At 52.1% G+C, this 26776-nt stretch overlaps 3 protein-coding genes across 8 annotated transcripts; 2 read left to right on the plus strand and 1 right to left on the minus strand.

Annotated features, from left to right (window-relative positions):
* Nucleotides 1–65: 65 nt before the first annotated feature.
* POLB (DNA polymerase beta) lies at nucleotides 66–8021 on the minus strand. Its single transcript, XM_052665014.1, has 14 exons — nucleotides 7883–8021; nucleotides 7734–7791; nucleotides 7546–7612; nucleotides 6677–6751; nucleotides 6130–6188; nucleotides 4934–4983; nucleotides 4445–4496; nucleotides 3711–3765; nucleotides 3551–3623; nucleotides 3249–3319; nucleotides 2480–2566; nucleotides 1917–1981; nucleotides 1293–1432; nucleotides 66–688 (listed from the first exon to the last, which is right to left on the minus strand). The coding sequence occupies exons 1-14, from the start codon at nucleotides 7941–7943 to the stop codon at nucleotides 594–596; spliced, it is 1008 nt and encodes a 335-aa protein (XP_052520974.1). The 5' UTR covers nucleotides 7944–8021; the 3' UTR covers nucleotides 66–593.
* A 6587-nt stretch (nucleotides 8022–14608) lies between these two features.
* On the plus strand, nucleotides 14609–20914 carry LOC128071875 (serine/arginine repetitive matrix protein 1-like). Of its 6 annotated transcripts, none has more exons than XM_052665017.1 (9): nucleotides 17799–17919; nucleotides 17956–18706; nucleotides 19040–19111; nucleotides 19364–19435; nucleotides 19642–19713; nucleotides 19804–19899; nucleotides 20003–20110; nucleotides 20267–20414; nucleotides 20528–20914. In XM_052665017.1, exons 2-9 carry the CDS (start codon nucleotides 18598–18600, stop codon nucleotides 20802–20804), a joined length of 954 nt encoding a protein of 317 aa, XP_052520977.1. In that variant the 5' UTR covers nucleotides 17799–17919; nucleotides 17956–18597; the 3' UTR covers nucleotides 20805–20914. The 6 variants fall into 6 exon arrangements, 4 of the variants coding, with proteins under 4 accessions (XP_052520977.1, XP_052520978.1, XP_052520976.1 ...); XM_052665018.1 differs by having other exon boundaries at nucleotides 17822–17919; nucleotides 17992–18706; XM_052665016.1 differs by having other exon boundaries at nucleotides 17827–18706.
* A 1074-nt stretch (nucleotides 20915–21988) lies between these two features.
* On the plus strand, nucleotides 21989–26611 carry DUSP11 (dual specificity phosphatase 11). The gene is made up of 9 exons (XM_052665012.1): nucleotides 21989–22091; nucleotides 22178–22253; nucleotides 22893–23024; nucleotides 23578–23701; nucleotides 24254–24314; nucleotides 24598–24644; nucleotides 24766–24838; nucleotides 25095–25223; nucleotides 25992–26611. The coding sequence occupies exons 1-9, from the start codon at nucleotides 22057–22059 to the stop codon at nucleotides 26332–26334; spliced, it is 1020 nt and encodes a 339-aa protein (XP_052520972.1). The 5' UTR covers nucleotides 21989–22056; the 3' UTR covers nucleotides 26335–26611.
* Nucleotides 26612–26776: the final 165 nt, after the last annotated feature.

Genomic DNA, 26776 nt, shown 5'->3' on the forward strand with positions numbered 1-26776 from the left:
GAGTACATCTGTCCTTAGAAGTTCATGTAGGAATGGATCTCCCAACATTTAAGAACAGCAGCAAAGGAATGAAATAAACGTTTATTTCTCCTTTAAGGTTAATTAATTATTTATTTCATCCACTTCAAACCCTCCACAAACATCTCTACAGTGCAAAGAAAGGAACTGGACAGATAGAGAGCGGCACGATGATGCTAGGACTGAACAAAGGAACAGAAAGAAGAGAAAGACTAGAAAGAAAACAAATTACATTTTAAAATATGGAAAAATTAGACAAAAAACAGTAAAATATCATATTTAAGGGGGGGGGGGGGAGTTATAGCTTAAACCAGCATAAAGTATTCTAGGCTACCAGGACGAGCACATCAGAAGGCAGACTACAAGCACCTCTTCAGGGAGTGCTGTTTCACACTGGGTTCTCATCCACTTTCTCTAAAGTACAGAAAGGATTTAAAACTTTACTACACATACCTTCCTTTTAAATACCAGCAATGCACATTTTTTGCAGTAAAGTCTAAAGAACATGCATGTTTTCTACACAAATGTTCACAGAAAGCTATGAAAATGCCTTTCTAAGTCACAAACGCAGACGGTTATTCACTCCGATCCTTTGGCTCTCGGTATTTCCACTGGATGTAGTCAAAGATGTCCTTCTCACATTCTACTGGTAGGGCCTCCCCAGCGACTCCTGCAAGCATATTACAGATGCTATTTGAAAGGTGGAAATTCCATATGATCCTGGACTGTCAAATGCATTGCAAGATCAAGAAAATCCACTGTAAGCAAAACGTATTTGCAAGTGAAATGATAAGCACCCAAAAAACACACAGGAAAAAAGCCACCACCACAAACACCACCCACAGAGCTTTTCACACAATATTTAGGTGTTCATTCTCAGTGTAAGGAGAAATAAAACAATTAACTGTGGAGCTACAATGCTCATACAGTTAAAAAAATATGCACACCATTTGCAGTCAGCCCCCCAATGGGAAACAATTGGAAGACATAAATCACATGAAAAGAATAAGAAAATACGTGCTGTGCATTGCACAGCAAATCCAAACTGTAGTTCAGTTAAGACCAAGTAGATCAGGTGCCCTGATGTGCTTATTTTGTTCCACAGTGCTGTCTATACATTAGTAGCTTGCTTTCCTTTGGTTCCAAAAAGGACAGAGTGAAACATTTTGTTAATTACAGTATTTGCCAAGATTTCCAATTGAGAAAATGATTAAAGGAGAGGATCACACAAAACACACAACTGGAAAGAATACTGTTTAAGAGCCCAGACTGACCAGTGACACCCAAGGGACGGATTGTATACTCATTGATTGTGAAGCCCATTTCCAGAGCGTGGGCCCTCATGTTCTTATTGAATATATCACTGCCTGTGAAATACAGCACACCACAGTAATACTGATCCTTAGGGATAAGCCTAGAATAAAAACAGAAGAGAAATATATATTTAGGACAAATCTGAAGCTACAAGCCATTTCGAATTCAGCCACTTAAAAAGGGAGCAAATCTAGAACAGTATTCAAGCACACACATTCTGGAATTCCGCACATTTGATTCTTCCAGGTGCCCAATTCCTATCAAAGAAAGGTGCAACACATCCAACCTGACTCATAACTTATTGTTACGATGCTTTGATCACTGCCGAGAACTCATGGCAAAACAGCACCATCAAGTAGGTCACAATTCTGAAACTGGAGACAAAGCCATGATTTCAAATGCAGTATTCTTGCTAATAACCTGTTCTAAACATGGGCACTTACACAGTGGTTTCCATACAAAGCAACTGGAAACCTAGTAAATGCCTTCTTCTAAACATGGAAATAGAGATTTGGATGCAGAACTTGAAACAAATGTCTATAATACAGCAGATGGCTAAATTCTTTATTTATTGGAAAGAATACCGAATATCAATTCTCCTGTGTGGATACGATGTTCCATCATCTTTATCTGGCAGCTGGCAGACACCCTGGGAGAAAGAAAAGGAAGCAAGGAATTAAAAATTAAATGAAACAAGCCTGAGATAGACTTACATTATAGGGCTTGACTGTTCTTGACTACCCCAGTGCTAAAGAAACTTTTAAAACACACAGTTCCAAATGCACACAGCTCTTGTTTGATCATCAGTTATCTTGGAGAGTAAAATTAAATTCTTACTGAACTGAGCAAATATTTTATTAGAACAGCTGGACATCACTAGTACTGGGAACTGCTGCTGCTAAGAGGACTGTAATTCAACATAGCACATCATTACTTCTTAAGTTACATAGCAGGAAGGACAACAGGAATTATTTTCCATTTTAACAAGAGATTCACTAAGCCACAACTGCAACGAGCTTTTAAGAGAAAAAAAAATATGAAAAAATCCCACAACAGCAGCAGTCTAAACAACATTTTTGTACGTATCCTAGCTTTTGTCATGAGAGGCAATCCCTACCACATCCCCCCTTCCTCTGAAAGGTCTTACCATGAATTTGGTGTCACCTTTAGACAGCACATCAGTGACAAAGTGGACTTTTTCCAGTTGTTCTACAACTTGATGCAGCAGCTTTGACTAGGAATAGTAACAACAAGAAGAAGAAATTATTTCACTTGCAGCAAGAATATCTTAACAGTCTAGCTGCAGGACATCACACAATTACATATGTTACCAACATGAAATCTGACCAAGACAAAAAGGATCAGAGCAACACTGAGAAAAAGCTAATAAAATTACAATGTTGAAACACGAGAAAAGTTTCCAAGTGAAACCCTGTCAGATTGTTTTCATTTAGAGTGGCAAAACTTGCCTCTTGGTTTGAGCTCTCAACCTCGAAGCAATTAATCTACAGAAGCAACACGAAAAAATGGATTATCATTAGGACTGCCACAAAAGACTGCAAGGGCAGCAGGGCATCTGCTTCACCCCCAAAAGAAAGAGGCCACATCAGCAGATGCTTTAATCCCTGCTTTATTCACATAGCTGTTGCAATTCTACTTTGTTCAGCATATGAATTTAGGAGGAATGAAGGAAGACGACTGAGGGAAGGATGAGAGCAAAGACGCTGTGCTGAGAACACAGCGTGAAATTGCTTCTCAGATCCACATTGTACCTCCTCCAAATAAAAATGGTGATCAAACAGCTACAAAAAGATGCAGGAAACTGAAATGCAAGTCTGACACTACATGTGATCCAAATGTAAAACAGCCTTCTGGAAATACTGCTCAGTACTAAACACAGTAGCAGAGAAGCACACCTGTTTGGATGATTCAGATGTGAAAGTCGGATGGGTTAAGAGAACATCCATGTCACCACTCGACTCTGCACCTAGGCGAGTAAGAAGCAAAGAAAATCCCTCCTACATAAGATGAGAAGTACACGAACACTGATGAAAATGCTTCTGACCTCTTCTGAAAAACACACATTTCTTATAAATAATAGTCAGCGAGTTTTCCAGAAACAGCATTCGTAGCATAAACTTGCTCTCTAGAAAAACATGCATTATTGTGTTTGCTTATTTGCCCAAAATAAAATCCAGCAAGATCACAGTGCACCAACCTCGCCTAAAACTGCCACAGACTGTAGCAATATAATTTGGGTCCACGTTCTTTACCTCTTTCAGCACAATGTCCTATGAAAAGAGGAAAGATGAATGTTTCAAGATGCCTGTTATTCACTGGCCTTCAATGCCTCAAGTCTTTGACAAAGACTTTCTGACCTGCATTTGCAGCATTTCTTCCCTCGGGATTCTTTTCTCAAAATCTTCAAAATATCTGTGTACAGAAGAGTGAAAGCATCTGAAAGAGGGCTGTGGGTAGCACCTTGAAATTTTAGTCAGTTAAAAGTATCAGAAGAAACAATAGAATTTTCATATCACATCACCAGAAGTTCCCCATTCTCACCCCAGAGAAGCAGCCCAATCCCTGCATCTTCAGACAACTCTCCTAGATGTAAGACTTTCCTCCAATCCCACTTCAGGTGGGTTAAAGTGGAACTAGGGTCAAAAGGAAGCCTGCAGAGAGCTGAAAACTATTCCTGCCGTTCAGCACTGCAGTAACATCTGAGCACAGTGCAGAAGCAGAGCCGAGGACGATACACAAGCTAAAAACATGTAGGAAACACCCACGGGTCAGGTGGGTAATCTTACACTCCCTTCCTTAGCAGTATTTTCCTGTGAATACTCACACATGTAAAGATGCACAGCAAGCATGGAGCTCAGGTGAGTAGTGGGGAAAATAATGAGTAAATAAAGAGCTGCACAACACTTCTCACTCACTAGAGGCCAGAAACCCTGCATCTCTGCCACTGATTCAGGTACACCAAAGCTGTCCCTGCACATAGAGCATGCAGAGAGGACAGGACCTTACTTGGCCTCCATAACCTTACATTGCATTCTGGTGTCTTAAGCAGTTATTAGGAAAGCCAAGCACAAGCAGCCAAAAAAAATCTTACTTCAACCCAATTCGCTGGTGATGGGTCAGTTTGTGCTCATTTTTTCTTAGATCTAAAAGATTAAAAAGAAAGTTACTTAAGAGCAAAATTCTTACAGTGAGTTTTCAACAAAAAGAAGATACAAATGAAGAATATCTAACAAGCAAATAGCAACTTCAAACACAACAAAGAGATTTTAAACAGGTTGCTCAGCAGCTGACAGTATGAGTAGAAATGCCTAGCACACCTTCCTGATACAGACTTCAATGGACTATTAATTTTAAACACAAAAATGATGTTATTTAATCTATAAACACCCTACTGCATGTATGTATGTAGTGCCTCTAGCCTGTGCACCACATTTAGACTAGCTTCTTGTTATTTTGTCAATACAGTTTCCTCCAACTGAAGGCTTATCTGCTGTTACAGCATCACTGTGAAACAAGCAACGTGACAAAAGAAACATTACTGGAGAATAAACCAAGGACCCAAAGCTACACTCGTACTCACCTTCTAAAGTCTTGATTCCTTCCTCAACAAACTTCCTAGCAGCAGCAGGACTGCAAAAAGAGCAAAGCAACACGCAGTTAGGAACAGCAGGAATCTTACAAGGCTGCAAAGGACATCAGAATTCACTCCTGCTGCCTAGATTCATCAGGTCAGGATTGAAGTTGCTTATAATGCTTCCCATCCTTTTGTCATGCACATTTTCGATTTGTATTTTCAAGCAACAGAAACAACTATCCAAAGCTTGGCCCACACATTTTTTAGTACTGATGGAACCATACACTGATTTTATGATTTTAAAAAGGAAACAAAAAAAATCTCACCAAAAAAAAATCTCACCAAACAGCCAATGCAGCTTTAGCCAATACTGATATGTAACCAAAGGCACAAGATCTACATTAACTACAAGCAGCCTCTGAGCCAGCTTAAGGCAACAATGCAGGTGCCTTTAGAATAGAACTTACAACAAAACAAACAAAAATCCACACAAGACTCTAGCTTGCAACCTACAGTACAGAAAAGCAACTTGGCTGAAGGGTTTATCACAAGCACTACATAAACACCCACAAACTTGCAGCAAATCTTTCTTCAGAATTACTTAAGAACCTCTGCATTCCCTGCCTTCAATCTCAAGGGGTTTCAATACTGCTTCTCCCTCCTCTTCCCCACAGCATTCCACTCTGTTCTGTTTTTAAGCACAGACATTCTGTATGTAGCCAATCCTGTTCTGGGCAAGCAGTATCACAGCCCTTCTCACTCCAGATATGCACTTCTGCTCCTGTGCACATGCTAAGTTCAGTGCCTGTCTGTAGACTGAGCTCTTTGCTGCCAGAATTTCCCCATGCACAGAATAGGAACAAGTAGAGGCTTAAGACCTCCTCATATCACCCTTTTGAAAAGCCCTGTTTTCGAGGAGTTGGCAGGGCTCTGGATCTCCTTTTGCAAACATGGCACAAATACTATTCTCCTTACTCAGATTTTGCACCATAATCTCATAGGCTCCTACTCTGCCTTCTTGATTCTACTTTTCTCAATCTTTTGATGCAGTTTTTGATCACCTCTCTCCTTCCCCTCTCAGCTTGCACACAGGAGCTTTCTACTTCCACTCCTCCACTGCAAAATCTGTAACTGACAGCTCCACAACTCCAACAACAACAACCTCCCCCCCCACACACTAACAAATAATAACTAAGCTTTACCCAATGCCAGTAACTCGTGTCAGGAAGTTGATGGAAGCACTTGTATCATCTTGTCGAATCTGCAAAAACATAATAATGTGAACAAACTCTTCTTTACTCCATTTCAGTACATGAAGAAAGCTTATAAAACAACTTGGTCAGATTCTGCTTCGGAGAGCTACTGTAAATCAGAACAAACCAGTGCTAACAGTAACTGTGCATTAGAACAGTGCCATATGTACCATTCCTGCACATTAATTATCTTAACTATCCATACTAAAGTAAACAGCGTGGTTCAAACTCAATTCCACAGCCTTTCAGAGTCAGAACTCCACTTCCCACGGAAGACATTCATGAACCTATTAGACAATCTAAATATTTTCATAAGTAAACAGTTCCGAGGCTTTGGCTAAGCTTCTTGTTCCCCACTTTTTACTTTGCACAGAGCCCACCATTCTTCTGCTCGACATCAGTCTCTCCACAGAGAGCAACAGAAACTGCACAAAGCAGACTGCTTCACAACGTAAAACAACTACTGAGAAATAAAGCACAAGGGAAAGAAACACACCTTTTCCAATTTGCGAAGCTTTCCAGTAGATAAAAACTCATCTATCTTCTCAGCTATTTTAGCACCTACTCCATCCTAAACATTGAGGAAGGATGAAATACAAGTCAATTTCAAGGTCACTTACAGTCATTATATTTAAGAAAAATAAAGCTCAACAAAAAGAACCGTGAAGTCAAAGAAACAATTTAAAACATTGGTCTAAAAGAGATCAAGAGCATTGAAGGGTACAGCACCAGTAGCACAAACACAGTACTTCAAGTGCTGTATTACAAGTCCCCTGAAAACAGTTACTTTAAACCAGGTTTTGATTCCTACAACTCCAATTCAATTTACAACTCTTGGAAAGAGCAGATAACGGCAGGACAAGGGGAAACGGTTTAAAGCTGAGGGAGTGGAGACTGAGGTTGGATGTCAGGGGGAAGTTCTTTGCTATGAGAGCAGTGAGGTGCTGGAACAGCTGTCCAGAGAGGCTGTGATGCCCCGTCCATCCCTGGAGGTGTTCAAGGCCAGGTTGGATGGGGCCCTGGGCTGGTATTAAATGTGGAGGTTGGCGACCCTGTGTGTGGCAGAGGGTTGGAGCTTCATGATCCTTGAGGTCCCTTCTAACCCTGGCCATTCTGTGATTCTGTGTGAAGGGGAAACCTGTCACAGCAGAAGCCTTTTACCGGGGAAACCCAGCTGGAGTCCCCAGTTCCACCTATGAAATCCCTGCAGCTCATATGCTACACTCCCCCCTCCTTAAGCCGGCTGCCAGCAGAAGCTGATGATACAGAGTCATTTGCACTCTGTGTCCCTCCTCCCGGAAACCTCGGTACCATCCCAACACAGCTCCTCCACCCTGAGAAGCCCAAACTCGCCCCGGGACCTACCAGCTTCTTAGCTTCGGCTCCATTCCGTATTCTGCTGGGGTACCGGGAGATGACAGAGGCCGCTTTCCTGCAAAACGATGTCGGTCAGCACCCAGAACCGAGCAGCGCTCAGCCCTGCGGCGAGGCCGGGCCCCCGAGAGAAGGGAGCGGGGAAAAAAAAAAGACAGCCCTGAGGAAGGAAGCGATACCTGTAGGCGTTGTACTTGTGGATGGCTCGGTTCACGTTGCGCTCGTAATTCGCTAGCTCTACGGGGAGAAACACAGTCGGAGCAGTCGAGCCGGATCCCAGAACATCGCCCTACACCATCCCCCCCCTCCCCGCTCGAGCTCCCCGTACCCATGAGGAAGTCCGTGATGCCCTGGTTGAGGCTCTCCTGCGGCGCCTTCCGCTTGCTCATTGCGGGCGGCAGAAGCGACCGACACCGGAAAATCACCCGGCAGCACGTCTGGCGGTGACGTCATCAGACCGCGACAGGCTGCGGCGCGCAATGAGGAACGCGTGAATCGCTCTGCGCTGCGCTGCGGCTCCAGCGGGGCGGGGCGGGGCTCTGCGTTCTGCCTGCGCCGAGGAGACGCGGCTGACTGCGAAGAGTCATAGAACTATGGAACCGCAGAACTACAGAACAACGGAACCATGGAACCACAGAAGCATAGAACCATAGAAACATAGAATCATAGAACCATAGAATCACAAGGTTGGAACCTGCAAGATCATCCTGTGCAACCGCCCTCCCATCACCACTGCTACCACCAGCACTAAACCAGATCTCGCAGCTCCTCATCCAGACGCCTCTTGAACGCTGCCAGGGACGGCGACTCCACCACCTCCCTGGGCAGCCATTGCAGTGCCTGAGAGAAAAAGTTCTTCCTTATGTCCAACCCAAACCTCCTCTGCTGCAACTTGCGGCCGTTTCCTCAGGTCCTGGTTGTTGCCTGGGAGAAGAGGCCAAAGCCCTCCTCATCACAGCCTCCCTTCAGGAAGCTGTGGAGTGCAGTGAGGTCTCCCCTGAGCCTCCTCCACACTGAACAACCCCAACCTTGAAGTCTGCATGGAGTTTGTAAAATTCTGCATGGGTTCACTTCAGTTCACACTGGTTTTCACCCAGCTGCATACGCTGCTCTGTGCCGGACAACCACCACAGGTACGGCACTGAGCTGGCTGAGACCTGGCGCACGCCTGCACCACCAGTGGGCACAAGTAGTACACTGGCAGCATCCAAGTCACAAAGAGGAAGCTGCCCCTGGGCCAGGACACTCCAAGGCCGAAATGCTGGCGCTAAGTGAAGCAGGGTGGGCTCAGCACAAACAGGAGCCTCTGCAGAAACCGGCCCAAGTCATGTAGCAGGAGACATGGCCATGGCCAACAAATAAGGCTACCAGTAGCTCTGGGCTCCTGGAGCATTTTATGGCAATGTCAGAGCTCTGGTGAGTTAGGCATGAGGCGCAGCAGTGACCACAGTTGTTACTTCAGGTACAGGTGGTGAAGAAGCCACCAAGGGCATCTACATTAAGGACGTCCCCATGTTCTGCTTGAAAGGTGCTATTGCTGTGTTTGTTCTGCTTCTGCTGCTAATAATTGTTTGCTGCATTTTCTTCCAGCGGCGGAGGCAGAAACAACAGTGAGTTGCTCCCTCATCCCCATCCCAGCTCTTTATTCCCGCTCTGCTCTGTGCGGTGCCAGGAGGAAGGAGAGCGGGGGGCTCCCCGGGCCCTCAGCAGTTCCTGTCTCTGCAGGCGCCTCATGGAATCTGCCAAGGCCCGGTTTGCTGCCGGTGGACAATCAGCACATGAGCACAGACGGTCTCGGCACCAGCGGGCTCCACGGGTGCCAGGACGTCCTGCCCGGGTGCTGCGGAGCTCCAGCCCATCGCCGCCCCCCAGGCCCAAGAGTGCCCCGACTCGGCTGCCCCCGGCGCGGCCCCCCAGCCCGGCCATGTACACCAGGAATAAGCCCCTTCTTCCCCGGGCTCCACCACCACCCCCGTCCTACAGGGGATGGTAGCAATCTCCCTGGGGCCGGGCACCACGTCCCACACCTGGACAGCCGCTGCTGCCATCCACTGTGGCTGTCCAGATTTTTCTTGTAGCAAAACATCAATAAATAACAACATCATTTTCTGACTGTGCGAGACCTTGCTTGGTCTGTGCAGGACACAGGGTGGAAAATGCCCCCAGTCCCCACTTTGGATTCTGTTCAGGGTAAGAGGTTTCCACGCGACACCTGCGTAGCGCTTAACTCACGGAGACCTCATGTGAATTTGGGGTGATGGAGCAGATGTTCCGTTATTTCAAGGATTAACAGGAGGGAAATGAAGTTTCCGTGCGGGGAGCTGGTGATAGGACAAAGAGGAACAGTTCTGACGTAAAGGAGGGGAGACTTGGTTTAGACGTTGTTCAGAGGGGGAGCTGAGGCCCTGCACTGCTGCCCAGAGCGGCTGTGGGTGCCCCATCCCTGCGGGTGCCCAGCCACACTGGAGGGGCTCTGGGCAGCGTGACCGAGGATCCTTCCATCCCAACCTCTGTGAGTCCACGGACTGCAACCTCGTTGCATTATCAGCCTCGCTTTTCACCTAAAGCCACGGCTTGCAGCACTGCAGACAAACCTCCGTGACCCGCGTCAGTGATGAAGAGAGGACGCGACGTCTCCCTCTACCAATCCCAGTTCCTCCCCGGCTGTGAGGCAGCATGAGCTCGGGCTCCGTTCTCGCCCTGCTGTGAGGCCGTGATGCAGAGCAGCGCATCTGGAACTGCAGGGGTGCGATGTCGCCTCCCAGGCGGCTCAGTGCACGTTCTGACTGGGAAATCTCTGCCTGTGTCACGCGAGGATGGGCTGCGAGCCGAAGCTCCTTTGTACGGGCTGTACGCCACAGGCGGAGCCGAAGAGAAGGGATGCTGCTTTGTAACACACTTCGTAACGGCTGGCTCCGTAGGAGTTGCAGGTGCAGCTGATGGAGAACCCACCAAGGGCATCTACATTAAGGACGTCCCCATGTTCTGCTTGAAAGATCCTATTGCTGTGTTTCTTCTGATGGTAATTTTGTGCTGCATTTTCATTCGATGGCAGAGGCAGACATAACAGTGAGTTGTTTCCCCAACCCAGCTCTTTATTCCCACACTGCTCTGTGCGGTGTTGGGAGGACGGAGAGTGGGGGGCTCCCCTGGCCCTCAGCAGTTTCTGTCTCTGTAGGTGCCTCACGGGATGTGCCAAAGCTCATTCTGCTGCCCACGAACACTCAGCACATGAGCACACACCGTCTTGGCATCAGCGGGCTCCATGTGGGCCGGGACATCCTGCCCGAGTGCTGCAGAGCCCCAGCACGTCACCACCTTGCAGGCCCAAAAGTGCCCCGACTCGGCTGCCCCCAGCACGGCCCCCTATCCGGCCCCCAGCCCTAGTGCCAGGAGCAGAGCAGCCTGCTGCCTTACTTGCCCTGGTAGCTCGAGAGTGGCAGCGGAGGGTTCCGTGACTGCTGGGGTCGGCCCCTTTGCCCTGAGGTTACAGTGCCCCTCTGTGACACAGTCCCGTGGTGGCACAGGCATTGCTCTGTGCCCGCCCCGTCACCAGCACTTGCAGTGGCCACAGTCGTGGTGGTGACAGCATGGGACGAGTGTGGGGAGCTATGGCCCATCTCATACTCCTCCTGATGGCTGTATGTCCCATATCTGCTTCTATCAACAGTGGCTTTCTGGCCACTGTGGCCTTCCTTGTGAGCCAGACAGAGATGGGTGCAAAGGACGGGCTGTGGGGTGGAGGTTCAGCAAAGCCAAGGCTGTGCGTTCAGATGGGGAATTTGCCTCTTGTGTGCCCTACAGCGATCCCAAGTGAGATAAGAAAAGCTTTTTCTCTGGGTGATTCGCTCAGAGGCTGCAGCGCCTCTGCTATGGAGAAAGGCTGAGGGAGCCGGGGGTGTTCAGCGCGGAGAAGAGAAGGCTGCAGGGAGCCCCCGCTGCACAAGGGAGATGGTGATAGGGACAAAGAGGAATGGTTTGGACGTAAAGGAGGGGAGATTTGGTTTAGATGTGAGGGAAGTTGTTCACAGAGGGGGAGCTGAGGCCCTGGCACTGCTGCCCAGAGAGGTTGCGGGTGCCCCTGCATCCCTGCGGGTGCAGCCAACTCAGCTCCCATTGCAGTGAGTGGAGACGAAGGGAGGGACGTGACTGATGACAACAGTTCCTGTCTCTGCTGGCACCTCATGGAATCTGCCAAGGCCCGGTCTGCTGCCCGTGGACAATCAGCACATGAGCACAGACGGTTTTGGCACCAGAGGGCTCCACGTTTGCCCCGGCTCTGCTGCCCCTGGCGCGGCCCGCCAGCCCCCCAACCCCCGGCCATGTACACCAGGAATAAGCCCAGAAGCCCCCAGCCCCGCCGGGCACCGCCATCACCCCCATCCTACAGGGGAGGGTCGCAGTCTCCCTGGGGCTGGAGACGACAGCTTCTGTTCTGAACAGTTTGTCTTGTATTCCCACAATTCCCCTTTCTTATTTATTCGCAAACTACTACCATACTATAAAATATCAATACTAACTAGATTAGTAACATAATCATTATAACTCAATCGAGGCCTTGATTGACCATACTCTAAATGTGAGAAAGGAGACAAGGCAAACATAGCCTAATGACAAGAAATCCTGTTAGCCTGCTAAAAAGCACAAACACGTGTTTGGCCTGCAACTCAAGTCCTGCAATCTGGAAATAACTGTCTGAAGGTCCCGTCCTGTGTTCATCTCTAACTGGACTATTAAGCATTCCTCGTGGTCACACAGTCCAGTGATACCACTGAGCAGGGCTTTGTTGGTTGACAGAGGGCCCTGAGAAAGGGAATTGTGGTGCGTCTTTTGGGTGAAGTGGAATGGCAAAAAGCAGTCTTTTAGATGAATAACTACTATCGGCCAATTTGAAGGTAACACTGAAGGGGAAGGAAGACCAGGCTGCAACATCCCCATGGGCTCAATTACTGCATTGACAGCGCACAGGTCCTGTGAAAGCCTCCATTTCCCACTCTTCTGCAGGACAGCAAGGACTGGAGTATTGCAGCGGCTGGTACTAGGCACTGTGTGACCTGCAGCTCGCTGTTCTTGAACCAGCTCATGTAATGCAGCAACTGGTCCTGTGGTAAGGGCCACTGATCTACCCAAACAGGTTGTTCTGTTTTTCAAGCTAGGGCTATAGGCTGCTGCCGATCAACGGCCCTTCCTGAAAATTTGTCTGCCAAATCATGCCCCATTGACTTAAATGATCACGACCCCACAAAGTCCAGGGAACTGGCAAGATGTGAGGAGCAGCGTGAGCAATGCGACCATCAGGCCTTTCAAAACATAAAATTCAGGCACTCTGGTTGGGCTGTTGCCTATCCATCTGTGCCTGGGACTGAGGTGTTGCCTGGACCCCCTCCCCATGAGTTCCTCCATGCCAGTATTTCCTGGCCTGCATTAGCAATAGTGCGGCCAGCAGGAGCAGGGAGGTGATCATCCCCCTGTACTCAGCACTGGTGAGGCCGCACCTCGAGTGCTGTGTTCAGTTTTGGGCCCCTCACTACAGGAAGGATGTTGAGGTCCTGGAGCGTGTCCAGAGAAGGGCAACGAAACTGGTGAGGGGTCTGGAGCGGTCATGAGGAGCGGCTGAGGGAGCTGGGGTTGTTCAGTGTGGAGAAGAGGAGGCTCAGGGGAGACCTCACTGCACTCCACAGCTTCCTGAAGGGCGGTCGTGATGAGGAGGGCTTTGGCCTCTTCTCCCATGGGGAAATGGCCGCAAGTTGTAGCACAGGAGGTTTAGGTCGGACATAAGGACCAGTTCTCTCAGACAGCGGCGCGGCGGGAGCGGGACGAGCGCCGGGGGCGGAGCCGAGGGCAGCAGCGCGCGGGGGGGGAGGATGGGGGGTTGCGATTTCTCCTGTCCGCGGGGGGCGGTGGGGGTCGGAGCCGCGGGTCGAATGCGGAGCTGGGCTGCTTTCTGCACCGAAGGGGGGCGGCGTGGGGGGGGACGGGGAGTAGTCGGAAGGAATTGTTCCTTGTCGAATGCGTTTAAGCCCTTCCGCGATTTGGTGCCGACCAGGTAAAAGTTGAGCAGCCGTTCTGTCTCAATAATAGCAGCCTCCCGGAGTTTCGCGCTAGTTTTGTGCCAAAGCTCTCATCGAGAGAGCCTCGGAGGATTTTCGGAGGACTCGGGCACATTGTTGCTTATCCCTTCGAGAAAAGGAACTAACGCTGAGGTAGATACAGGCTGGTTCCGAAACGTTAAAAGTAACCGTAACGCTGCCAGATTTCCTTGCTGCTCGTCCGTTAGCGAACTGCCCGCAGTTCCCGACTGCTCGCCTTCCGTCTGCAGAGCGCTGCGGGCGCCAATCTCTCCGCAGTTCGGTGGGCGGCGCTGGCGGGCCGGGCTCGCTCAGCCTCGGCTTCGTTTGCTGCACGTGGTGGGCGCCATTTGCAGCGCCTGGTGCACGGGCTCAGATGTGAACGACCCAAATCGTTTATGACGAGTTCTCACATCACTTACACAAGTGCCTTCACAAGTTTTCTCTTTCTAGCTGTCCCATCCGGCCCCACAACCTTCCCATCCACCTTTACATGGCAGCAGAGCATTCTGCAGCCCTGTGCAGTTTCTCCTGTATTCCCACAGAGCCAGCAGTGTGCTCCTGCAGCTTGGAAAGCAAAGGGTATGGTGGGCTCCATGAGAAAAGGGGTGGCCAGCAGGGACAGGGAGGAGATTGTCACTCTGCCCTTGTGAGGCCCTACCTGGAGGACTGTGCCCAGGTGTGGGGCCAACAACACAAGAAAGACAGGAAGCTGTTAGAGAGGCTTCAGAAGAGGGCCGCAGAGACGATCACAGGGCTCGCCAGGTCCCGGCCAGATCTGCGCTGTGAAGCTCAGGGCGATCCCCTGGTAAGGAACCCAAAGGGAAAGAGCACATCGGGTGGTTTTTGGTTCTTGATCTTTGATTCTTTCCATTCTTCCGTCTGTTGAGCCCAGACGGCAGAAGGCTGTGGGGAGACCTCATTGCAGCCTCCCACTGCTTCAAGGGAGATGCTAAACAGGAAGGAGATGAACTTTTTGTGGGGAGAATGAAGTGCCTGGTGGGTACATTTCTGTCTGCTCAGCAGGAGACGCGGGAAACTGGCGTTCTACAAAGATATGTGGAAAATGCTGCTGTCTTTGGAGAAGTAACACCTGCTGAGGATGTCATCCTCCTGGCAAGAGCAGACATTTACAGTCCCACTTTGCTACCTTCTTTCTCTAGAGATGGATGGAGAGCCTGTGGACGAGGCCGTGCTTCAGGAGGGCAGCAGCCACACACTGCCCATCTCCCGTGAAGGCACAGAGGACGTGCCAGCAGCTGGCGCTCCAGGTAGAGGCCTGCCCAGAGCTCTGTGGCTGACGCTTGGAGGTTCTGTTGTTGTGTTTTGTGTCTGTGGCCTCCTGGAGCATTTCATGGCAATGTCAGAGCTCTGCTGAGATCGCCAGGTAGGCAGGAGGCGCAGCAGTGACCACAATTGTTCCTTCAGGTGCAGGAGGTGAAGAAGCCACCAAGGGCATCTACATTAAGGACGTCCCCATGTTCTGCTTGAAAGGTGCTATTGGTGTGTTTGTTCCCATTCTCCTGCTAATAATTGTCTGCTGCATTTGCATCCGGCGGCGGCGGAAGAAACAACAGTGAGTTGCTCCCCCATCCCCATCCCAGCTCTTTATTCCCGCTGCTCTGTGCGGTGCCGGGAGGAAGGAGAGCGGGGGGCTCCCCGTGCCCTCAGCAGTTCCTGTGTGCTGTCCACGAATGCTGAGCACATGAGGATAGACAGACAGACAGACAGACACAGCTGAGAGAGGATGGACGGTCTCAGCACCAGCGGGCTCCATGTGGGCTAGGTGCTGCGGAGCCCCAGCACATCACTGCTGCCCAGGCCCAAGACTGGCTGGGGGGATTTGGGACTGCATGAATGACTGCAGGCAGAGATGTAGCAAAGTGAATACAAAACATTGAGTGATGTGATGTTATTTAATGTAATTGAAGATGGAATAACATAAAATATCATAACGTAATGAGATCTAATAGAGTCCCATGTTGTCCCAGTCCAAGGTGGTGGTGGTGGACAGCCCAGGTTTGGAGAGGTAGGGCTGGGGCCGGTGCTGGTGCCCCTGGAGCACTGCTGCTGCTGCTCTGTGTGCCACGGGGCCGGCGAGGAGCCCAGAGCTACAGGTAGCCTGAACTGTTGGCCGTTGGTTGCCTCCTGCTGCAGCACATGGGCCGGTTTCCGCAGACGCTCCCGTTTGTGCCGAGCCCACCCAGCTTCGCCTAGCGCCGGCGTTTCTGCCCTGGAGCGTCCTGGCCATGCGGCAGCTTCCTCTTCTTGGCTGGGCCGCTGCCAGTGCGCCGCTGGTGCCCGCTGGTGGTGCAGGCGGGCGCCGGGCTCTCGGCCAGCTCGGTGCCACCCTGGTAGTGGTTGCCTGGCACATGGCAGGACGTGCAGCCGGGTGGCAGTGCCAGGCGGGTGAGAAGCACCCGGGGTTGCTTCTGCTGCGCCTCCTCCATCAGATGTGCTGTGCTGGGTGAAGGAGGTGCTGGGACATCCGGGGGGGTCGGCACAGGCAGCTCTGGTGATGTGCTGCAGGGCAGTAGGAAAGGCAGGCAGAGCAGCGGCCCGGGGGACTGCCTGCAGCACGATGGATGTGTGCACAACAGGTCGCTCCTGATCCAGGCCTCTGCCTCTGCCTCTCCGTTTCGCTCCGTGCTGCTGGCCCAGGGAAAGTCAGGGAGCGCTGTGATGAACGGTGGTGTTTTTCTGCTGCTCGGGACCTCTGGGCTCGGTGGCTGTGTGGCATCGATCCACCGCAGCAGCTCTTCCCTTTCCTGGCTGTCCAGTTCAGGCAGCAGCTCATCGTGACCTCCTTCCTCTGCTGCAGTGTCAGTTCCTTCGGTCCCCCTTGTTTGGGTATCAGCAGGGTCCTGGTTCTGCTGGGGGACCTCCTGAGGACTCGCCACTTCAGAAAAAGCAAGAACATCCCCAGAAGGATGAGGACAGCCTTTCCACAGGCACTCAGTGCAGACACCCCCCCGCCAGCTCTGCAGCCCCCACACTCACTGGTGTTCAGCCACGTGAGCAGGTCATCCATGTCCGGGATGTTGTCCAGGATCTCTGTGTTGGATGCCGCTTCTGGAAAGGGAAGAAAATCCCCGCAGGGGTAACGCCAGCTTTCCTACACCCACTGAGTGCAGACAACCCCCGCCAGCTCTGCTGCCCCCAAACTCACCGTTGTTCATCCAAGTCAGGAGCTCATCCATGTCCGGCATGTCATCCAGGATGTCATCCGGGACCTCTGTTTCGGGTGCCACTTCTGGAAGAGGAAGAAAACCACCACGGGGGTAACGCCAGCTTTCCCACACTCGCTCGGTGCAAACGCCCCCCTGCCAGCTCTGCTGCCCCCAAACTCACCATTGTTCATCCAAGTCAGGAGCTCATCCATGTCTGGCATGTCATCCAGGATGTCATCCGGGACCTCTGTTTTGGGTGCCACTTCTGGAAAGGGAAGAAAATCCCCGCAGGGGTAACACCAGCTTTCCCACACCCACTGAGTGCAGACACCCCCCCGCCAGCTCTGCTGCCCCCACACTCACCGTTGTTCATCCAAGTCAGGAGCTCATCCATGTCCGGCATGTCATCCAGGATGTCATCCGGGACCTCTGTTTCGGGTGCCACTTCTGGAAGAGGAAGAAAACCACCACGGGGGTAACGCCAGCTTTCCCACACTCGCTCGGTGCAAACGCCCCCCTGCCAGCTCTGCTGCCCCCAGACTCACCGTTGTTCATCCAGGTCAGGGGGTCATTGATGTCAGTGATGTCCTCCTGGATGTCTGAGCTCGTTGTCGCTGCTGAAAAGCAAGAACACCCCCAGTGAGGCAGCGCCATCTTTCCCACCGCCACCCGGTGCGGACAGCCTGCCACCCGCTCTGCAGCCCCAAACTCACCACCTGATTCCAGCGCTGCGCTGCTGCAGGTGAGCGGAGCCTCGGTTGGACTTGGGCACGACGGAGGTCCTCGGAGGACAGTTGAGGAGCCGGGGCGGTCGGGGCCCTGCAGCGGGCAGCTGCCTGCGGGCTGCAGGGGCTCCCCATGGAACGCAGCCCCAGGCTGCTGCCCCGTCGGCTGCTGGGGCTGCTGCGTCTCTGCCACCAGGGGATGTTTGGAGCAGTGGGCAGAGGCACTGGGGGCAGGCATACCTGGCTGCGTCTTTGCAGGTAGGCGCATGACCAGGGGTAACTGCTGCCCCATGGGTGCCAGCTGACCAACGTTTTGGGGCATCCCCCCAGGTGGCAGCTGACCCACAACTGTGGGCATCCCCCCAGGTGGCAGCTGAACCACATTTGAGGGCATCCCCCCAGGTGGCAGCTGAACCACAACTTGGGGCATCCCCCCAGGTGGCAGCTGAACCACATTTGAGGGCAGCCCCCCAGGTGGCAGCTGAACCACATTTGAGGGCAGCCCCCCAGGTGGCAGCTGAACCACAACTTGGGGCATCCCCGCAGCTGGGAGCTGACCCACCATTAGAGGCAGCCCCCCAGGTGGGAGCTGCACTCCCTGTCCCTGGACGCCTGGTATCCCAGGCCAGACGGAGGCCTGAGGCACCATGTAGGTGACATTAGGGACAGCGAGGGGTTGGAAGGACACCGGCACTGCTGCGTTGCGGAAGGTGGGCTGCATTGCAGCGGTGGCCGGTGGAGGCACAAGGGATCCAAGTAACGAGGCGTCGGGTGTCGGAAGCACCGTCAGCGTCCGTGAAGGAAATCTCTCTGTGGGGAAATGCCCAAATGGTGCTGGGTGAGATCTGGGGCACTGGGATCCCCTGGAGGGCCGCAGTGCCAGGAGCAGAGCAGCCTGCTGCCTTACCTGCCAAGGGAGCTCGAGAGTGGCAGTGGGGGGTTCCGTGACCACTGGGGTCAGCCCCTCTGCCCTGAGGTCACAATGCTCCTCTGTGACACAGTCCCGTGGTGGCACAGGCATTGCTCTGTGCCCGCCCCGTCGCCAGCACTTGCTGTGGCTACAGTCGTGGTGGTGACAGCATGGGACGAGTGTGGGGAGCTATGGCCTCTGCCCGTCTCATACTCCTCCTCCTGATGGCTGCAAGTTGCTGTAAGGTCGGTGCTGCTCCGTGGCAAGCACCAGGAGCAGGTGGGTGAGCAAAAGTGAGCGGTACGGGGGGCAAGAAGTCAGGCTGCGTCCCCACGGCCAGATGGCAGGCTGCCCTGGGGCTGTCCTTGCATGGGGGACGTGCTGGGCAGGGGAAGGCGGCCAGCACCCAGTTCCCAACACAGGGTCCCCCTCGGCCCCCAGCCCAAGGGATGAGCCAGGCACGTTTTCCTCCCGTGCTGTGGTTTCACCTTCCTTTGTGCCCATCAGAGATCTGCACTAAGAAGGGCCGAGTGGCCACACGTTGCTCCATGTGGACCGTGGTGGTGTTGCACACGTTTAATGGAAACTTCTCCCATCTCTTGGTGATTCTAGATGACTACGCTGATTCTTTTCATGCGGTTGCCTGGTCGGACTCGGCTTTTGTTCCTGAGGTGGAACCTGGAGGTAAATCACTGCCAGAACAGAGCCTTGGAGGCTCCCCTTCCCATTCTCTTCCCCTCCCCGTCTCCAGGCAGTTCCACACATGGATTGCTGTGTATCAGCACGGTGCCACTGCAGGCACCCAGCAGCTCAGGTTGAGATGCTGCCGCGTGGAAGGGAGAGAGGGGTGCTTTGGAGCGATCCGCCGTTGTTCCCATCTGGAGATGGGTATGTGGACGTGTCTGACACAAGCTGCTCTGTCCTGTTTGTTTACAGATGTGAGTGGAAGTGAATGGGGTGCAGAATCCCAGCCGGCTCCGGGGTCGGAAGCTCTAGCAGATGGCATGGGTATGTGATGGCTTTTTAATTGCTTTGCGAGCTGCCAGCTCGCAGCCCTAATGTCAGCCAGGCCTGCAGGAGCGGGAGCACAGAGCTGCACGCGCGCGCCCTGTCCCTGCACCATCCCCGGGTACCACCTGCTCCTCAGCTGTGCCGTCACGCAGTGACACAGCTTGTGGTGCACGACGGAAAGCTCTCGTGGTTCCTTGTTGCAGAACTGCCTCCAGAGAGGGCCGTGCCAAACGCGCAGCTGCCTCCCGCGCAGGAGCCCCGCTGGCCTCCCAGGGGTGGGTACTCTGCCCGGACGGACTGCACCAACAGAGCGCTCAGCTCAGCACTGGGTTTCTCTGAAATGTGTCCTGCTCCGTTCTGTTCAGGTCCTGCGAGACAGACAGAGAAACCGGGACGAGGAAGATATTCGCCGCGGTTTGCTCCTGTCCTGAAGGCAGTGACGGGGGAGAATGAAGTGCCTGGTGGGTACATTTCTGTCTGCTCACCGGGAGACTCGGGAAACTGGCGTTCTACAAAGATATGAGCAGACATTTACAGTCCCACTTTGCTGCCTTCTTTCTCTAGAGGTCGATGGAGAGCCTGTGGACGAGGCCGTGCTTCAGGAGGGCAGCAGCCACACACTGCCCATCTCCCGTGAAGGCACAGAGGACGTGCCAGCAGCTGGCGCTCCAGGTAGAGGCCTGCCCAGAGCTCTGTGGCTGACGCTTGAGGTTCTGTTGTTGTGTTTTGTGTCTGTGGCCTCCTGGAGCATTTCATGGCAATGTCAGAGCTCTGCTGAGATCGCCAGGTAGGCAGGAGGCGCAGCAGTGACCACAATTGTTCCTTCAGGTGCAGGAGGTGAAGAAGCCACCAAGGGCATCTACATTAAGGACGTCCCCATGTTCTGCTTGAAAGGTGCTATTGGTGTGTTTGTTCCCATTCTCCTGCTAATAATTGTCTGCTGCATTTGCATCCGGCGGCGGCGGAAGAAACAACAGTGAGTTGCTCCCCCATCCCCATCCCAGCTCTTTATTCCCGCTGCTCTGTGCGGTGCCGGGAGGAAGGAGAGCGGGGGGCTCCCCGGGCCCTCAGCAGTTCCTGTCTCTGCAGGCGCCTCATGGAATCTGCCAAGGCCCGGTTTGCTGCCGGTGGACAATCAGCACATGAGCACAGACGGTCTCGGCACCAGCGGGCTTCACGGGTGCCAGGACGTCCTGCCCGGGTGCTGCGGAGCTCCAGCCCATCGCCGCCCCCCAGGCCCAAGAGTGCCCCGACTCGGCTGCCCCCGGCGCGGCCCCCGCGGCCCCCCAGCCCGGCCATGTACACCAGGAATAAGCCCCTTCTTCCCCGGGCTCCACCACCACCCCCGTCCTACAGGGGATGGTAGCAATCTCCCTGGGGCCAGGCACCACGTCCCACACCTGGACAGCCGCTGCTGCCATCCACTGTGGCTGTCCAGATTTCAATTCCAGTCTTGTATTCCATCAATAAATAACAACATCATTCCCCAACTGTGTGAGAGCTTGCTTGATCCATGCAGGACACAGGGGGGAAAATGCCCCCAGTCCCCACATTGGCTTCTGTTCAGGGTGAGAGGTTTCCACGCTACACCTGCCTGGGGCGTAAGTCTTGGAAACCTCATGTTTTTGGGGTGTATTTGGGGTGATGGAGCAGATCTTCCTGGAGGAGATGTTGAGGCAGCTGAGGATGGAGAAGTGATCTGTGCCAGCCAGCACGGCAGCACCGAGGGCAGATCGTGCCTGACCCATCTGGTGGCTTTTTGGGATGCCGTGACAGCAGTGATGGGCAACGGGAGGGCAACTGATGTCGTCTCCCTGGAGCTGTGCAAGGCCTTCCATGTGGTCCCGCACCGCTTCCTTCCCTCTGAGCCAGACAGAGATGGGTGCAAAGGACGGGCTGTGGGGTGGAGGTTCAGCAAAGCCAAGGCTGTGCATTCAGATGGGAAATTTGCCTCTTGTGTGCCCTACAGCGATCCCAAATGAGAAAAGAAAAGCTTTTTCTCTGGGTGATTCGCTCAGAGGCTGCAGCGCCTCTGCTATGGAGAAAGGCTGAGGGAGCCAGGGGTGTTCAGCGCAGAGAAGAGAAGGCTGCAGGGAGCCCCCGCTGCACAAGGGAGATGGTGATAGGGACAAAGAGGAATGGTTTGGACGTAAAGGAGGGGAGATCTGGTTTAGATGTCAGGGAAGTTGTTCACAGAGGGGGAGCTGAGGCCCTGGCACTGCTGCCCAGAGAGGTTGCGGGTGCCCCATCCCTGCGGGTGCAGCCAACTCAGCTCCCATTGCAGTGAGTGGACACGAAGGCAGGGACGTGACTGATGACACTCTGACGGCCAGTGGCATCGCAGGGCTGCGGTGCTTTGTCTCTGAAAGCCACCAAACTTCCACCTGCTGGCTCTCTGCTTTCACCCATCTGTCTGTCACAAAGCGCAGGGGCTGGGAGGAATCCCGGCAGAGCTCTTGCAGAGGTTCCCGCCCCGCTCCGCCAGGTGGAGCTGTGGTTGCAGCTATCTCGGCTCCTCCTGATGACGTCACGCAGACGGATGGCGCGCGAGGTCATGGCGGCGGAAGCGGAAGTGGTGGAAGCGGAAGTCACGGCCGTGTCTCCGTTCCGTTGTCAGCATGCCGGGCCGCGGCCGTTCCCGCGTCCCCGAGCGGTGAGTGCAGCACGGGCTGCTCCGCACGGCGTTGCGAAAGGGCTGCCCCAACTGCGGTTCTAACGTCCCTCCGCTTCTATTTGCAGGTGGACCGATTACGTCCCGCTGGGCCGCAGGCTGCCGGGCACCCGCTTCATCGCCTTCAAAGTGCCCCTGAGGAAGGTGAGCGGGGGCCGAGGGCCGCCCCGGGGGTCGCGGTGCTGAGGGGGAGCGGCGAGCAGCACCGCGGGCCGCGTTGTCACTCACGGCTGCTGCTCCCTCGGGGCTGCGCTCACCAGGAGCTGAGGACAGGGGCCGTCCGTGCCCGGATCGTCCCAATGCAAAGCCCGATCAGGCTGGGCTGTGGGCTGAAATCTCTACGGGTTCCTTCCAATCCCTACAGTTCAGTGATTTGTCTTCGTTGTTTCTTTCATCCCTGAGCAGATGGCGGATGACGGATAGACGTTGGATCGTGATGGGACAAGGGGGAATGGTTTTAAACTGAGACAGGAGAGGTTTAGATTGGATATGAGGAGGAAGTTTTTCACCCAGAGGGTGGTGAGGCACTGGCACAGGCTGCCCAAGGAGGCTGTGGATGCCCCAGCCCTGCCGGCATTCGATGCCAGGCTGGATGTGGCTCTGAGCAGCCTGGGCTGCTGGTTGGTGACCTGCACACAGCAGGGGGTTGGAACCAGATGAGCATTGCGGTCCTTTGCAACCCAAGCCATTCTGTGATTCTGTGATTGCTGGGGAGGCGTAGCAGTTCACCAGTCACAGTGAAGCTGTGGTTGACATTTGCTGCTGAATGTTGCTTTCCTTCAGAGCTTTAATCAGAACCTTCATCCAGAGGAGAGATTTTCGCCTTGTGACCTCATTGAGAAAATCAAAGAGCAGAAAGAAGAACTGGGCCTCATCATTGACCTGACGTACACAACGCGCTACTACGGACCAGAGGTCAGTGTTGGACTCTGCACAGGGGAGAGAAATGGTCTTTTTAAACCTTGATATTGCTGCAGAGTGGGATGATTTTTGTGAGAAGGTAACTTTAAAGAGCACGAAACGCCTCAATTCCCTTCCAAGGGAATGCGGGGAAGCATCTCACAGCGGTTGAGATGGAGTCTTTGTATTTGATCAGGTGTGACACCGAGGTCTCTAGCCCTTCTCTTTCTACCACCACAGGTTTTTGGATACCCTAAGGGTGTTTTTGTGGGCTGAACAAGAAGCTGATTACAGTGGTTTTTGGTTCATGGTGTTAAATGTGCAGATATGTACAGGAAAAGTTATTCCCACCTCAGTGCTTTGTCCTTCTCAGGGTGGAAGGAGTGAAAGCACAAGTGGGTTGTTCTGAAATACTGGCAATGTGTTAAAGGGGTGAAGTCGTCTTACCTAAAACTGTTGCTGCTCTTTTGGTTTCAGTTGGAATGCGAATTTGTTGTATCTGTTCGTCAGCAGTTCTCTACCAGGTGAGAACTGTGGAGTAACTACTGTCCTCCTTTGTTTCTTGTAGGAGCTGCCAGCTACACTCAGGTATTCAAAGATCCTGACAATGGGACATGAAATACCAAACAATCAGACTATTTTTCAATTCAAGTGTGTTGTGGAAAACTTTTTGAGAGACAACAAAGACAACGGTAATGTGAATTTCCCTTCTGTTACCCAGTGCTGTCTATGGGAAGGGCAGTGTAGCCTTGGAGATTGGTGTTCTCATTTAACCTTCATGCACAGCATGGATTTCTTTTCCTCCACTTGGTGTTTGAATGTCGAAGCAATGAGATCAGTCTGTTGAGGTGGAGGAGTTCATGCTGGCTGAGAAGTAGCAGTGGGTCATGTGTTAATTGAGACAGGGACTGTGTCTGTAGGCTCGCTGTAAGCAGTGATAGTTGATGAGCAGTGGTGTGAACAGTGAGCTGTTTGTGCTTGGGAAATGTGGGGTAGCCTTTCATAGAGCTTTGAAAAACGTCCTCCCTGCAGAGAGCTGTGTGACCATGCAGATATGGGGTGAAATGAGCCAGTGAGCCAAATCAGCTGTGATCACCAACCACAAATGGGACTTTGTTGCACGATCCTTTCAGTTTATTTACACTTGTGACTGTTGGAGGACAAATGTCGAGCTTGCTTTGCTCTGACTTGGTTTTAGGAAAAGCAACACTGCAAAAATATGACCTGGTTGCTGTTTGTTACAGATAAACTCATTGGAGTGCATTGCACACATGGCTTAAACAGAACTGGCTACCTGGTTTGTAGGTGAGTTGTCTGCGGTCAGAGGGCATTAAGTGGGGGTGCTGGCAGTTTCAGCAGTAAAAGTGTGTAATCCAAGGCCTGCAAGGACCTGAAGCTCGTGAGCTTAGAAAAGATGTTTGCAGGGATTTGTTGAAATCGGGAATAAGAGGCAACAAAATGCTGATACTCAAATTTGGCTTGTGAACAGAAGCTCTAAAAAATTCCCACTTGGTTTTGAATTGTCTCTGATCTGTAAATGTCTTTGGGGTTACTTGTGTGATTAGAGCTGTCTTGTTGGTCTGCTCAGGTACCTGATTGACGTTGAAGGCATGGAGCCCAACGCCGCAATAGAGTGTACGTACATGTATGTCCTTCTTGTCAAGATACAAAATACTTGCTGTGGGCTTCTGGTTTTAATTGGGCTTGCGCTCGTTCCGTTGGAGTGCTGTTAGAACTCAGACCTTTCTTTCTCCAGTGTTCAACAGAGCTCGAGGGCACCCCATCGAGAGGATGAACTACATTGAAGATCTCCGGAGAAGATCTGGAATGTGAGTGCACACACACATAACGAGAGCTGCAATAGTTAGATTTTAAGCTTGGCTGACTGCTGCTGCTTGAGGTAGGGTGGAATTGGGATGAGGAAGAAGGTGGGAAGCTGGGACACGTGGGGTTACAGATCTGCACGGCCTGACCAGCTGCCTTCCTTGGGAGTTTTGAAAGGGATTGATTGAAGCGTGAGAGAGCTGTTGTGATCACTCGATGAATGGTTTGTGAGCCCAGCTGTGACCAAGAGTTCTGTTTAAGGAAACGTGAAATGAAGAATTTGGGGTCAGTCCCCCTCAAAGGAAGAGTGGGCACTGTGTTGAACAGTAGAAAGCAGAAGGCAGAACATCACCCACAGCGTCCAGAACACCTCCTGTTAACACCATCCAGGTGGGTTTTTGCCTCTTTCCTCTGTGCTTACTGTACAGCTGAGCAGATAGAACAAAAAAAAGCTCTTTTTTTCCTCCTTAAGTAACTTAAACTCATGTTTTCACAAGTTTAGATGCAACTTCACTACATATAAGAGAGCGTCCATTGCCATTTCTAGGGGCTGTGGAGGCAGGGGATCGTCCCTCTGTCTTGTTAATGCTGAAGTGTTCCTCGTGTCTGCAGCAGCATGAAGCTCTTTGCCTTTGAATAACACACTGCAGATGTGGAGTGGCATTCCTTACAGTGTAGGTTAGTTCCTGGCAGAGCTGCAATGTTCTCAAACTGTGAGATACTTCAGGGACAAGAGCACTTCGTTTGGGTCAGTGGGAGCTGTTCTTCTGTCACCCCATCTGGCAGGGATGGTAGGGGAGCAGCTAAAGAGCTGCTTCTTTGCTTGGGTCACATGCCCTGGTCTGGCCTCCACTGGATGGTGTGGGGGCTACAAAGCCATCTGCTGGGATCAGTGCCCGCTGGCTGTTGGACAGTGGCTTCTTCAGCCCCGCTTCTGCTGAGTGTACAAAATGCTTCCTGCTGGAAGCAGCCTTTGATGCTGCACAGCTGTAAGAAAGCAGCGTCTAGGAGATGAGCCGACATCGTGTTGCACATTTTAGTCTGAGGCAAAAGGGACTGAGCCACAGGGCTGAAAGGATCCAAAACTCCTCAGCAGAACCTGGGAGAGACAGGAGGGGGTTGAATTCTCCAGGTACTGACTTCCAAATCTTCTTTCAGGAATTCTGGCTGTGCCAAAAAGAAGAAAAAGCGACATCACGGAGTGCCCGAACAACGCCAGGAGCTTGTGCACAAACCTGGGATGGCTGAGAAAAGGTGGCCTTGCAGTTTGGGTCCGAGGAACTGTCCAGTTTCTTTGCCTTACAACATGCAGCGCAATGAAGTGTGCTTCCTAGCTCCAAGTCCCCTCCAGCAACAACCACAGGAGATACATGTGGCCAGGAAGCACCGGCGGCGGCGGCGTAAGAAACGTATGGCAGAATTGAGAGGCACAGCAGCGTCCACTCAGGGCTGTGTTTCCACAAAGGAGTTGCGCAGAGGCTCCAAACTGAGTGAACTGTGACATCCACCAGCAGCTGAGCTGGGTGGTGGGAACTGCAAGTGGATGGAGATGTTCTTGAGATCAGCACAGCTCTCTTCTTTCTCTTGTTGTTTTTTTTTTTCCCCCTTTTTTACACTCTCCTGTGTCTACTTTTGACAACTGACTCAGAATTTTTGAATTGCTATGTGATATTCTGCAGTCCTGGCTCCGTTTCTCAAGTGATGGAGGGAATAAATGGAACTGGATTAATTCTAAAGAAACATCATCAGGAGCATCTCTTTTACCTTCCACAAAAGGGCTTTTGTTGATCATTTTCTTAATACACGTGAAGAAATAGGATTTGGCCTGAAGCTAGGTGACTTTTTTTTTTATTATTTTTTCACTCACATTTGCTAGAGTAAACTTGTGCCCTGCTTACATTCTAAATGTATGTTCTGGGCCAGTTTCTCCAGCCCGGTGGGGG

The sequence above is a fragment of the Tympanuchus pallidicinctus genome, unplaced genomic scaffold (assembly GCF_026119805.1).
Source record: "Tympanuchus pallidicinctus isolate F22 unplaced genomic scaffold, pur_lepc_1.0 scaffold60, whole genome shotgun sequence".
Taxonomy (NCBI): domain Eukaryota; kingdom Metazoa; phylum Chordata; class Aves; order Galliformes; family Phasianidae; genus Tympanuchus; species Tympanuchus pallidicinctus.